At 36.4% G+C, this 15,023-nt stretch overlaps 1 protein-coding gene across 1 annotated transcript; it reads right to left on the bottom strand.

Moving 5' to 3' along the window:
- Positions 1-3,812: 3,812 nt before the first annotated feature.
- LOC108666676 (chymotrypsin-like elastase family member 2A) lies at positions 3,813-14,851 on the bottom strand. The gene is made up of 12 exons (XM_018153594.2): positions 14,827-14,851; positions 14,506-14,630; positions 13,661-13,776; positions 12,324-12,454; positions 11,083-11,155; positions 10,690-10,795; positions 9,417-9,526; positions 8,490-8,665; positions 8,117-8,215; positions 5,975-6,076; positions 4,569-4,702; positions 3,813-4,225 (listed from the first exon to the last, which is right to left on the bottom strand). The coding sequence occupies exons 1-12, from the start codon at positions 14,849-14,851 to the stop codon at positions 4,043-4,045; spliced, it is 1,380 nt and encodes a 459-aa protein (XP_018009083.2). The 3' UTR covers positions 3,813-4,042.
- Positions 14,852-15,023: the final 172 nt, after the last annotated feature.

Raw genomic sequence — 15,023 nt, 5'->3', positions numbered from 1 at the left:
AATCACCAAATAATTTCAAACTAATTGACATTCCATGTCGGTAATGATCAACGCCATGTTGCTCAACGGTGACGGTGTCAACAGACGCTTTGTTTCGATCCTGGATTCGGTTGCTCTTTGGACAGCCTCTTATTGACTTCAGTGCGACACATTCTGGCGGCCACTGCGAGATGATTGTCATGAAATTTCTGTTGTAGCGCCCACATGTACCTAGTATTCCGTACTATAGTTCCTACTAGTAAGTTACTTCGCTCTAGAACTAGTGGCCATTGTTAGCATTGACTCGGCTCTTGTACGTTCAAGACCTAGAGCTATTGTTCTCCTTGTAAGTATTCTGTAAACAGTTTCGTTATGAGCAAGACCGTTACATATGAATATATTCTTATTACGTTACCGTTATCCTGTTTTATAGTAGTGTTATTTTGTTCCAGGATGTTGCGTTCTTGTTGAATAAAGCTCTTGATGAGTTACCTCGGCTTTCGCTTACAACAATAGTTTCTATTGAGCACGATTACTGGAAGAAAGTGCTCTGTGTTCAGACGGTAGCGCTCGAGGTGTTTTCAGAAATTTACAGCCATGCCTAAAGAAAATCCAATTGCATATTAAATTAGGCGTCTTGAACTCGATTTTAATTCATTTGGGAACTGATTCATTGATGTTTTGAAAACGTTATTGACCATACGTCATCGTCATGGTTCGAAAGATGAAACAAGTTAGAAGAAATAATCTGGTGAACTGTGTTTCCATCTCCTCTCGTCGACGTTGGGTCTCTAAATTATAGGACTGCTTGTTTAAGTAGCTTAGTAAACAGTCTCAACGATGGAGAGAAGCCACACTTCGAGAGATGAGGTGCCAAACTTCGGGAGCGAAACCTTCAGGATTCAGACATATCACAACGAGAGAAGTGGGAGACTGTGCAAGATCCCCCCCCCCCTACGTAACAGATCCGCAGTCAGATTTCAATCCCTGCGGGAAGGATCACTTTCCGTGGCAGGACCAAGGCTGTTCAACGCCCTACCAAGGGATCTAAGAGAGGGGGAGTTCACTCAGGAGACCTTCAAGAGACAACTAGACGTGTTCCTGAGCACAATCCCAGATCGACCTCCCTTGCAACACTACAAGCGGCGAGAAGCAAGCAACAGCATCGTGCATCAGGTGGCCCAAATGAGGGCGGATGAACGATAATCAGAGGCGGCGATCCATCGTGGCCTGGGACTGCTATGTCCCAAACAAATACTAAGTATACTAAGGATACTAAGGATACATACTACGTTGTCTGCTGAAATAAACAGTTACTGAAAAATAACATTAATGAAGTTACTTTGAGTTAACAAATCTTTAATAGCCACGAAAACAGTTACAGCCTGACGCAAAAAATATCGGCGTAAAAATTTTTCTACCTGGCAAAGTTGGTTCATTTCAGCGACGCCTGACATCTCACACGATCGCTCGAATTCAACATTTAATTTCCGACGTTTGGTTACTGTATCAAGTTAAATTACAAACACACCGACACCGTCGATCAAACTTTGCGACGCGACTATTGCTCTTTTCTTGGAGTTTAGGGTTGAGGGTCAATGTCGTGGTAGAAAAGAGGTCAGCGACCCATAGGAGGTCAAGGAGAGAAGTTTATATTGAGAATAATTAACTTTGCAATTGTTTTTCGCTTCTTAAATTGGAGAAGCGAAGAAAATAATACTAATGTTGATATTCCTAGCATCAGTTCGGTATATAAATTAAAATAATTTTTTATCATATAATTTCTTGCCAAATTCTTGATGTTGGTTGACATATATTAACAATATAATCGGCGGTAGCAATCTGCAGTTTTTCAAACCGAGATAAAGTTTGTAATTTACCAACGCAGTACATTTGAAACCAATTTCATATACTGATTGTGAGACATCAGTATATTCGGTCCTAACAGCTATTGAATTCAACACAGAGAGAAGACCTTTTCTGCTCCACTGTTTCCTGGCTACGATAATTCGAATCCACTGAGCTGGCTTGAACTCGCATTGCGGATCTGGGTGACTACAGGCAAGCTAAGCCGGCCCCGCTGCTGCCGACAGACCGGAAAAACGAAGCGTCATCGCATCGGAAAGAATTTCGTGTTCGAGACTGCAAATGCATGCCCCAGGCGGAGTAAAGTTCACTGCCGTTCACGGGCAATGTTGCTCTTAGGCCTCCAAATTAACAGGAATAAGTCGAGGTGTTTTCAAGCAAGGCCGTTCGAGTGGCAAAACAGTCCCGGGTGATAGCATATTGCATGGTCGTGCACCATGGCATTAACCCATTATAAAATTAAGGTAGATCTATACGTGGCCTGCGCATAGCACATTATCGGCCATCGAAATTCCGCTGATGGTTCTAAGTTAGGATCCTGATAGCTTGCACGAAACATCGCTCGGCGCGAGTGCTGTTTAAATTTGTGGTCCCTGAAACCAGCACATCAGGGACAATCATGCCGCAACAGTCCCTTTTCACACATATAATTTCAACATTGCCTGCATACAAACAGCTCAATATAATAATATAAATCACATCAATAACACACCTAGTCAATTCAATCACCAGCGCACTCTTTTCACATCATAACCAATTCACTCACCACAAACAACTCCATCATTAAGGCATATACAATATATACTCACAGTTCTATATCTTATCACTTCTAAAAACAATCAATTTCAAAAAGCCATCATTAAAATAGCACACTTCCACCAAAACAACTCCTGTAAAGAATTCCAATACTCACAGTCACAATTCATATCTAATCAATTGCAACATTAGACAGCACTCAAGCAATCATCAGCTCACTCTGCCAATATCGTATTTAAACTCAAACGCAATTCCGAAAACATCAAAAGAATTGACCACTTCCATATATTTTAAAACCTTGCCTACTCTCTCTGNCGTGCAAGCAACGGCTGATTTTTGGTGAATTTTTGAAAAAATTATTCGTTTTTGGGGATTTGTGTCTTCCCCATGGGGAATTTTGGGGATCCGACTTTTGATTCGTCAATCTAAAATCAGGCTCTATTATGGGCCAAAATTTCATCTTCGTAGCAGGGCTGGAAGTACGAAAGTGGGTCTAAAAGTGTCGATTTCACGTAGGTACCAATACGGCGAGGACAAGGACGTAAAGTCAAAATCAAAATCTGAATGCGGATCTGAATCTAAGTGTTTCTTCGAAATTCTTTCGGGGTCCCTGCGCCATTAATGAAAGCTGAATTGAGAATTGTTGGGAAATTTTACGCGTCCAATTTGATGGGTTGGTTATGCAGACACTTGAATAATTCTCTCCTAGTCTTAGATCATTAAGGTAAATAAAATTACTAACGATGATCATGCAATGTATGCAAGTTAATTAGCTTAACTAGATTAAGGTTATGAACAACGGAAACTAGAAAAAATCAGGAAGTGTTCAGTTATCCGATCTTTATGCATGGTTCCATGAGCATTTAGTGCATCGAGCTTTTCAAGTAAATGGAAAAAAAAATTTCTTACTAAAAACCTATTTTTTAATACAACCGTTGAATGGTATAGTTTGAGGGAAACCTGCTGTGACCATCATATTCATAAGGTTTGTCGATACACAAACTTCATTCCGAAGTACATTTATTAACTTTAGATTTCTAAGCATTAATATAATATAATAAAGCGGTTTCAGCGTTTATTAGGCCGAAGGCCTATCACCGATTCTTAACATCGCAAAACATTCACAGCTTGTTGCGGGTTAGAACTCGCAACTTACTGCTTCAAAATTTATTTGCTTAACCGCCCGGCCTCCTCGCCGATTCTGGCCAGAAACTGTCGCACAGAGCTGGGATCAAACCCGCGCTTCTCTGCTCCAATTTTCGTACTCTGAACTTGAACCACTGGGGCGGGAGCGCCTATGTTCAAGAGTTAAAAAAGTTTTTTTTCACGAGTTTTTCACGAGATGACAGATAGTTTTAATTCTTCGCTGAACAAGCTTTGGAGATATTCGATTTCACGTGAGAATAGAATTGATGGAATGTTTGATTAAAGTGCGAATTGTTTACATAAACTGTGAGAAGTCCTCGCCGGTGACCTCGCGTATCCACGACACGTACAGAGGCAGGAGGGTGTTGCCTGAAGGGTATCCTGTCTCACAGCCCACGGCCGCACCGAACGACAGCACTCCGACCTGCACCCATCGGCCGTCCCTCATCAGAAGCTGGGCGGGGGAGCCACTGTCGCCCTGAAGCAGGAAAAATTACAGGATATGTTCTCAAATTTGCTTTTAAAAATTGTTAAGATAATGGAACTTTAGGCAGGTAAGTTATCTGTATTTAATTTGAACCTGTTTCAATCACTTTAAAATTAAATGGTGGATGAATCTTTAGCGGGACAAATTGTGGAAAAAAAATCAGTTTGAATATGAAGGCTAAAACCTTCTCCTTGCTATATTATTTTACAGTTAGCACACGTGCTAAAAAATCTTACTCATTACCACGGACAGCCACACATGCCAAAAGCTGGTGGGTAGCTCTAACTTATTTCGGATGGAGCACTACGACAGGCATACAAGTATTAGTGATTACTTTGCATGGTCCGTTGCCGTTGGCGCCCGAGGTACAGAACATGGACTCCGTCATGAGGCCGAAGTACCAGTCACAGAGTTTGTTGTTGAGGATCTCGACGGTGGCGCCACGCAGCTCCACGCCGAGCGTTCCAGCTGCGCATTCATTTCGTTATGTGTAACATTTATTCGTTGCAACATCACATTTATTCGTTAAATAACCTTGAACACTCATACGAAAGCTGAATGTCTGTGTAAGGTAACGAAACGAATAGCTAAGTTAGTTATGAATAGTTAAGATAGTTATGAATAGTTAAGAAATTTTCCAAAATAACTTTACGGAAATTCAAGGTATATGGAATCGAAAAAGAAAAATAATTTAGTAAATTTACTGCTCATTTTTATTTTTAAGGTGTAAATGTACTGAAATTGGCTAAGGGAATTCGAAAATTCATCTCATAACTTATGGTATCGCTGTCTTGTAAATATCACTTCAGGTTGGGAAGAACAAATAATTTGTTGTATATATATTCCCTAAAATTATGGAAGAACAACGAAAAGTCTGGGAAAACTATCTGCAAGATTTCTTTTTTGATTTAGCTAATAAAAATTTCTTTCCTAAATTCAGCTAGAAATTCACAATGGCAATAAACCTCGCAGTTCTTTTGTTGTTCATAAAGCCTTTCGAGTTTCTCTTCACTCAGATCGCTTGACATTCACAACACATAAGGAGCAGCGAACAAGATTCAATTTTGGAAGTTGAAGTGCGGGCTCTTGAAAGGGATTTCACTTGGAAAGATTTCTATTGGAATTGCAGCTCGTCATAAAGATAGATCTTTACGACAACCTCATCGTCCGTGATGGTCCGCTCCAGATTTTTTTAACAGATGGGAACGTCATCCTATAATACGATGTAGGACTCAATGTCAGAAGGCATTTAAGTTGTATGAAGTGGGCCCTTCATTTTGTCACAGGTTCCAAAATAAGTCCCATTTTAAGATAAATTCAAATCGAATTTGGGAGAGAAGAAATGAAATCCTTGTAATGGTGTTCCTTAATCTCGTTTCTAAATTAGCTACATAACGTGCGTATAAAATAAACTTGGTAGAGCCTTCGTCTTATAATTTCCTAAGAAATACCAACAACGACGTCAACTTCATAACGGCAATGTTGAAGGTTTAAAGCGAATATAGCAAAAGACGAGTCTTGAGAAATGAGCATCTTATAGATTCCTCCACTATTAAAATAAAATCATAAAATATTGAAATAATCTAGTGATTGGGAGAGAATGATATATTTGTTTCATTAGAAACCTAATTAAACATCCAGGATTTTAATTTAGTACAATATTTTAAACCTTGTGTACAATTTTACTTTAAGAATTTTTATGAATACCTGATAGGGGTCTATATTATATCTTACACTTACCGTCATCGGTTGTGCCCCAGCCAAAGACAGACACGTTGCGATGGATGAGCAGCGGGTGCAGCACTGGATTTGCTAGCGGAACTTGCGTGCTGTAGTACGGAACTGTAATGTAAAGAGTAGGTGTCTGTAGGACGGAACTGTACTGTAAAGAGTAGGTGTCTGTAGTACGGAACTGTAATATAAAGAGTAGGTGTCTGTAGTACGGAACTGTACTGTAAAGAGTAGGTGTCTGTAGTACGGAACTGTACTGTAAAGAGTTGGTGTCTGTAGTACGGAACTGTACTGTAAAGAGTAGGTGTCTGTAGTATGGAACTGTACTGTAAAGAGTAGGTGTCTGCAGTACGGAACTGTAACGTAAAGAGTAACCCAGCGGGCAATGCCAGGTTGAAACAACGCTGAAACAAAAAAACTCGCGACGTTGAAATAACGTTGAATATTAGTTTAGAACAAAGCAACGTCACTTTTTCAACGTCGTATATTTCGACGTTGTTTCAACGTTGAAATTGCGTAAAATTCTGACTTTAGATTCGCACATATGTATACGCGATCTTACCGTCAGATGTCAACGCGATTTTAACGTTGAAACAACGTCGAAATGAAAGACGTTAAAAAATGACGTTGCTTCAATTTTCATTCTAAACTAATATTCAACTTTATTTCACGTCGTAAATTTTGTTGTTTCAACGCTGATTCAACCTGACATAACCAGCTGTGATAAGTGTATAGGAGGCTCTACATTACTTGAGCTTTGAGAAAGTCGTACCGTTTAATTTCATGGGTAATTTTTTAATGTAAGTTTATGGAAAAGAAATAAGGTATGACGTAGTATAAATTCAGTGTAACTCGTCAAACTTATTATCTCCGAGGAGAGCATGGAACTGAGACATCCATAATAAGAGTACTGGATGCTCCACGCTATTTATACTATAAAAAACTTATACTAATATAATTTTGGGTATGTTAACTATAACATAATCATTAGACCAATATAATTCATGAAACTTATTTTCTTCCACGAAAAAAACTTTTTAAAAACAAAGAAATATTTAAATGACAAGTTACTTTTCCTACGGAATTATTTCGAGATATTCTATTTCACAGAATAAAGACGATACCATTAAGCACGTATTTCAGGAAAGTTAGCTTTGAATCATCGATGCTAAATATCAGAGTTTACAATGTTAAGCAAACTCCGTCGATGGTAAAAAGCTTCCTAGTAAGGCCGTCAAAATCGAAAACAATAAAACGCGCGCATCGACATGAGCGCATAAACACAGCCATTATTTTTATCACCAGGATACTGCCGTCGGATCCCAGCGAAGATTTGGAAGGGCAAGACAAAAAAAACTATAGATTGTATTTGACTAACGAGTCCCGGATGCAAAGATCGAAAAGGCTTTAAAAATTTAGGAGCTTCTGACAAATGGCGTGGAAATCGAGGATTATTGGAACGAGCTTCATCGCTGATAATCCTAATTGAAAATCATAGGTGGTCAAGAATCATAGTCGACCGTCCTTTGTTTGTCTGTTATTTAACGACTTTCTTTCAATGGCTCACAAAACAAATCCAATGATTAATGCTGGGTAATGAGTCGTTGCGAAGTCGTGCATTGGAAATCCCTCTATAAAATATATCTACTTTGATTGAGGTGCCCAGTATATGAGAAAAGATTGGAATTGTGGAGCAGTGGAATACATTCATGCGAGAACATAATCCTGAATTGATACAATTTATTGCGAACTATTTTACGAGGAATCTTGATGACATGGAGATTTTACGAATAATTATTTGCGTTTCCTTTTAAATTTGGACCTATTTTCTTCTTCCTCGACTATTGCGGTTTAAAGTTTGGCAACGATATCTCTAATTGAAAAGTTCAAACAATCAGTCCTTGTCGAGAGCCAAAAGCTCCATTTATGTCATAATTGACGACTTTCTACTAATAATTATCATTTTGTCGATTAAAATACAATAATATGATGATCAGAATCAAATTAACAGAATTCCATAATAAATAAAAAATTTAAAAATCATCATGTAAGATACATTTTTTTATAAATTAAATGGTGATACATAGAAACATGTATAAACTTTTGATAATGGATTCATTGTCAATAGACATTTGTTGGTGTGTGCCTCACGTTTAGTTGTGCCGGGTTGCTGCACGTCTTCCATGTCAGGCAGGGAGGCCACGAAGCGAGCTGTGTCAGGGTCAGGTAGGCACACGGGCGCGATGTATCCTGGTGAAAGTGAAATCAACAGAAAATAATTACTCACTATTTCAATACAATGGTAAACAACAACTTATAATTACTATGGTGACTATTACTATTCTTTTCGTTTTTTCGAAGGATTACGATCAATCTGTTGTAGTTCCCCGGTCTCATTTTTACAAGAGACCCGAGAAATATTAAAAACCCGGGAATGTAGATATGATCGGCACTGTGAAATATGCAATATTACTGACCAATTGTAAAATTTTATTAGACATGTCGTAATTTAGCTTAGATTAACTTGAGAAGAAGATAGTTTGCGGCAGCATTATGAGGGCAATGTCATTGTTGAGGGGAGAGGGCGTGTTGAACCGAGGGTGGATGATGGCTTGCTGGACGCGGAAGAATTTCTGGGAGGGTGTCAGGGTGTAGAGGTTGTGGTCACCCAGCAGCACTCCCAGCTTCGCCACTGCAATGCTAATGACTTCTTTATTTAGATTATCATCAGCTTGAAGAAGATTTTATAGTTATTCTATATGAAGTTTTTGCAGAGTTGATTTTAATGTAGCCTTTTCAACTCTAAAGTAAAATGGTCTATGTAAAAGATATCAAGCGACATGAATAGTTCCTTTGCAATAGTTGTAATGTCAATAAATATCGAGTCTCTTCAAATATCGATATAATTATCGCGCGAAGGTCGAAATATGTGCACTAACAACTTTTCAAGCACAAGCGAAACGCTGATTGTAATAATTAGTAGACTATTTGATATTAAAAGGACCTCCAAAGCGAATTCAAGCAAATTAAAAGAATGGTGTTAAACAAAGGCACAAGAATAAAAATACGTCATTTTCTAGATAAGTCCTCTCACTCGAAGCTCAAAAATACTTTGGACACAAAAATAAAGTCGAAAAACAAGGCACCACTCGAAAGCTGAGAGAAATAAAAGTTACTGCTTCACTTTGAGGGTGAATCATTAGATGTCACCATTTGCGACATCTAAAAAAACTTCACAGAGGTACGCGCCAGAAAATCCAGAGGGAAAGCTGGATGGAACAAGAAAAACTGAGTTTATGTTTTCAATCATACTGTGTATACTAACGTAAATTACTTGGGATTAGAAGCATTAATTTTTTATGCAAATCCGTTGCCTTTCATTGAAGAATTTGACAAAACATGTAAACATTTTGCAGAATTTCGTTACCATGGATTCTGGTCATTCGAGTACCTGGCGATGCAGTGTGCACTGGTGAGCACCCAGCGATGGTGGATGACAGTACCTCCACACACGTGACAATAATGCGCCTCGTCATGCCCGCACTTCTTTAGTATTGCGACCTGTACATGGAATGTTCAGACCTGTTGATAACATGTTGCTGGCTCTAAATGTATTGTTTAGACCTGTTGATTACATGTTGCTGGGTATAAATGTATTGTTTAGACCTGTTGATTACATGTTGCTGGGTATAAATATATTGTTCAGACCTGTTGATTACATGTTGCTGGGTATAAATATATTGTTTAGACCTGTTGATTACATGTTGCTGAGTCTAAATAATATGTTAAAATCTAAATGTTCATAATATTTTGCTGGTTCTAAATGAAATGTTAACATGTTGATTACATGTCACTGGCTGTAAATAAAATTTACAAATTTTGATTACATGTTGCTGGCTATTAATAAAATATTTAGTCCTGTTGATTACATATTGCATGCTCTTATTAAAATGTTCAGACCTGTTGATAATATGTTGCTGAGTATAAATAAAATTTAGACCTGTTGAATACATGTTGCTGGCTCTTATTAAAATGCAAAGACATGTTGATTTTTGCTGGCTTTAACTGAATTGTTTAGACCTGTTGATAACATGCTGTAAGCTCTAAATAAAATATTTATACCCCATAAATAGAATGAAGTGACCTCTAGGTACAATGTCTAGATCAATAACTGATATGGTATGGCCTATTATCATATTGCTTTCTTTGTAAAATGTTGATAACGATTGCGTCAACGATAAAAAATTTAAAACTCTCATTATTATATCACTGCCTTATATCGTAAAGTTGTAATCTGCAATTAATAAGTAGCACTATGAACACTTTTAAGCCTTTTCAAAAATATTACAGCCTACAGAGATGAAATAGTAGATCGAGAGGAAAACAAATGTCGATTGAATGAAGTGATTCACAATCTGCGCATGAATGCCGTAATCTGAGGGAATATACCCCAATAAAAAACACTAAAATTTTCCACCTGTACTCTGAATATTGCGGAAGTTGGATAGAGAAATAATAACAAAGCGTCTAAGAATATAACAACCATTTTGAGAACAATTGGAATGAAAGCAGATTCAAATAAAACCTGGCGTCTTCGAAGCCGGTGATAGTAGTTCAGCATTGTGTCAAGTTGTCTCGAAACAAATAATATTATTTCAACTATCTTTTCACTGCAGATGACAAGGGTTATGTTAAGGGAAGAAAATCCTTCAGTAGTTTCTCACCATCCACGGGAAATCGTTTGCATGCACCGGCTCCCCTCCAACGATGCGCGACGCTTCGTGTTCCCTTGTCGGCTGAGTCCCACATTTACCAGACCACCCCCCACCCCTTCATGAGAATAAAACATATTATATTATTTTATAAACTTGTTTACTAATTCACTTTAATTTTTTTATTTACGTGTATACATCTGGTTTTCAATGCATTAATATTTAAATGTGTAAAAATAATCAAAATTAGGCAATATTATTAGTGTGTTGACTTGCAAATGCCGTCAAATGAATCATTATCAAATGAATTTAATAACTAATCGTGAAAACGTACTAATTTAATTCAATGTTTTTATATGCTCGCATACATAAGAATATTAAAAAATATTTAAAGAAAACCATTACCGGTTTCCATCCGAGCACAAAGAAGAGAGGTGTGAATTTTCCGTCGAGTTGTCCTGACTCCATCCGCCGACTCCTGCGCAATGAAGACAAGAAGCTACAATGACAGCAACTAACGGGTTAGATTGAGGGAAAATGTAGTTTTTATATAATTTTTTTGCTTAGATCGCCAATTAACCAAGAAGTGAATACAAAAAAAAACAGGAAAATTAAGTATATTTGAAATGAAAAGTTGTTAATGATAAGCTCTAATCCTCACGCAATCCTCAGTTCTAATCCCCCAAGGCATTTTTCTTCATTATCATAACTTAAAACAATCGTTGATCGAATTAACCATTAAGATGGAAGCCAGTAATAATTTTTCAATTCTTTATTGCAGAGAAACGGTCGCGTTCAGGTTTTAAATTTCCTCACGAATTTCCCTGGTTTGTAAATCACTTTCATTCCGTTAGCTTTTCCAACTTTCATTTTATATTGCAATGAATTTAAACATCACTACCCTGGATAACGAATTTGTTCCGTCTCTCAATCTATGCAATTTTCAGTAAATTTATCTCCGAAGAACTCTGTGTTATCACAAATTAAGAAGTTTAACAAAACACCGTTGAAGGAGTTATCGTTCTTGAACTCTACTTGCCTATCTTCTTCAATCAGTTATGTGCATTCATGCCTAACATTGCGGCGTGCTTGCATCCAAAGGCTATTTTTAATATACTAGCTAACTTTTACCTCCGATGCCTTAGATTTTAGGATTATGAAAACTTTGCTTATTTTTAAACGGAAATCGTGCCTGAATGGCGCTTTTAGTTCCTACTCGCCTGAATATTTTGCTTTTTTTTGCGCTACTTCACCTATATTTATCATATATATTTTCATCCTATTAATTTTATTTAGTTCTTTGTTCGATTATACTTGTATCATTGAATTGTAAAATGATGATGAAACTTGACGAAACTTTTTTAATCAAAATATGATAAATTTTCTTGCATTTTTCCCGGTTTGTAAATTGAGTTTAAGTGTGGTACAAGGTACACAATTCAAAAAGGAAATGCGATTTTCAAGTTTTAAGTTGGAAGTTCATTGTTTCATTACTTACTTAAAAAATGTTATCTGCCACTGTAATTGAGAATTTTATTAAATTTTTGAAAACAAAACTTTATTTAGAATTAATCTATGGAAAGAATGAACGCGTCGAATATCTTAATTTCGTCTTCTTAGCAGCCGATAACGTGCACGTTACTCACCGTATCCTCGCTCATCCAGTGCAGTGTACCGACAGAGGAAGCCACGGTATTGGTAATTGCCATTACTTCGGAATACTAAGCGTACTTCAGTACCATTCAGTGTAATGGACGGCTTCAAGTCACCACAGTACCTGGTAACAGAAATTAAATAACTTTCTGAAGCAAAACTCTATTGAATATTATTGTGCTTCAGGTGATTTTAGGTTGAACTGGGAATTTTGGTGCGTTATCTGATCGGTGTTCCCTCTATAGTTGAGTGTTAAAAAAATGTACCTATGGGCTATTATATCAGTGCAATTGTCACCAGATTACTGTCGCTATTTTTTTACAAATGTTATTATGTTGAAATTATATTATGAAATGTCTTATTAAAGTTGTAACTCATAAATTTGAAATGTTCCAAGACGCCCAATACTTATTCGACTCCTTTGAAGAGAGGTTCAAGCTTGATTAATTCTTTGATGCATGATCTTAACAATTAACTATTATGCTCTTAACATGATATTATGCAACGGAGTATACGTAATTATTCTTCAATACGAACCTAACAGTTCCTAATTATACTTCAATACAAACTAAACAGTTTCAAATTTTATTTCAATACGAACCTAACAGTTTCTAACTATTCTTCAATACGAACCTAACACTTTCTTATTATGCTTCAGTACGAACCTAACAATTCCCAATTATTTTTTAGTACGAACCTAACAATTCCTAATTATTTTTACAACACTTCTCTTTAACTTCACTTCTTGTTTGTCTGTCTGCTACAAATCTTGTAATCAAAATTTAGCACACTTCTACTTATCCTATTGATCTAAAATTTTGTATACTTGTTTAAAGTTGGAGACAATGCATGAATCAAATGTCAAATAAATGATTTTGAGAAGTAGAATTTTTTTTTTTTCAATATTAAAAAAATTGAAAAAATAATTTTGTCAGCTCCAAATCTTATAACTGATATTTGACACACTTTTACCTGTCTGATTGATCTGAAATTTTGCACACTTGTGTGAAGTCAGAGGCAATGCATGAATCAATTAATAGAATAAATAATTTTGAAAAAAAAATTTATGTAATAAAAAAATTATATATTAAAAACTTGACAAATTAATTTTTTTAATATTCAAAAATTAAATGAGAAATTCATGGTACATCTTTAAGATTGGAAACACTGGATTCTTTGGAAGTGTTGTCTTTAAAAAGTAATTTTTAAACGTATATTTTTATTTAGTACGAACCTAACAATTCCTAATTATTTTTTAGTACGAACCTAACAATTCCCAATTATTTTTTAGTACGAACCTAACAATTCCCAATTATTTTTTAGTACTAACCTAACAGTAGCGTTTCCTGTGACGACCAAAGCGAGGAAGTCGTTCTCGCAGGCGTCGTATCCAGGCTGGAGGGAGAAGTCGCTGCACTCGATCGAAATTTGCACTCCTGCTTCAACCTGAACAAAGATTTTATCATTATACTTATTTATTATACCTTTGACATTTAGAATTAAAATTATTTACAGAAGAATGAAAAGATACAATAAAATATTTTTTTTGTATGTTATTATTGCTCCAGCTCAGTGAAAGTCTAACAAACATATCGAATCTTGATTCGCAAATTAACGTAATTTGCGTTTTGACCAACTTTTATTACCAGTCGTTTCATTACAAGTGAAATTGTTCCTCATTCATTAAGCAGCAGTTTCCTTGCAATAAAATTGTCACATTAATGCATTATATGAAATTTCTACTCCAATTTTTCATTTAGTAACCATCGTTAGAGTAGAGTATCTGGGAGTTTTTATTGATTGCAATTCAATACAATAACTCTATTCGGTTGTTAAAAAGTAAGCTAAATATTCGTCGAAAAATTTCGTTTTATCGCCCATTAATTTCGCTCAGGAACACGAGTGTTATCCGATCGTTAAAAATATGGAAAGTTTTTCTTAATTAAAAGAAAGCACGATCATTTCTCTTAAAAGGACGATCTTTTTCATACAGAAACAAGGGGCTTATTGCGGTCGATATGAAATGCAAACATATCTCTCAAAATAACAATATTTCTACACATTTCTTTAAGAATGTTTATCCTTTTTATACATCTATCAAGCTAACAATAAACCTGAACATTTATTTAAGAAGAGTGATCGTTTTTATACAGGTATACCGGTCTTATTGCTGACCCTAATATCATAAGTGCAGGTGACATCGCTGGGATATTTGTACGGGTATCCTGGCGACGTGAGCACGCCGCGCACGCCTGAGAAGGAGCCTCCGCAGCCTGAGAGGTCGTCCCACGGGTCCGCGCCTCGAGGGCAAACGACGCCATTAATTACGAATTAAATCGCCCCATGCCGGTAAAGTTTACTTATAAATAGCAGATAGAATAAATTGTTGAAATATTTACTTTTTATTTTTTGCTGATAAGATAATTATTTGTCTATTACTATCATTTTGTCGTGAAATTATCGGGCCAAACTATGTGATTAATTAATTAATCAAGCGTGGAAAGTTGTTTAATGGGTTCATCCAGTATACTGCAAGTCGATCAAATGAAAAATTAGTTTCTAAGTTCGAAACTACAACTTAATCTTCGTGCGTAAATTTATTCTCCTATGCTGAATTCCTCACAAAACTTCTTTCCTTAAAAAATACTAATAATTCCAATTATTCAGTGGCAACAATACCTGCCTGTTGCTCC

Source organism: Hyalella azteca, unplaced genomic scaffold (assembly GCF_000764305.2).
Source record: "Hyalella azteca isolate HAZT.00-mixed unplaced genomic scaffold, Hazt_2.0.2 contig12078, whole genome shotgun sequence".
NCBI classification, from domain to species: domain Eukaryota; kingdom Metazoa; phylum Arthropoda; class Malacostraca; order Amphipoda; family Hyalellidae; genus Hyalella; species Hyalella azteca.
The sequence above is the reverse complement of the archived record's forward strand: the minus strand, read 5'-3'. Positions and strand labels throughout refer to the sequence as shown.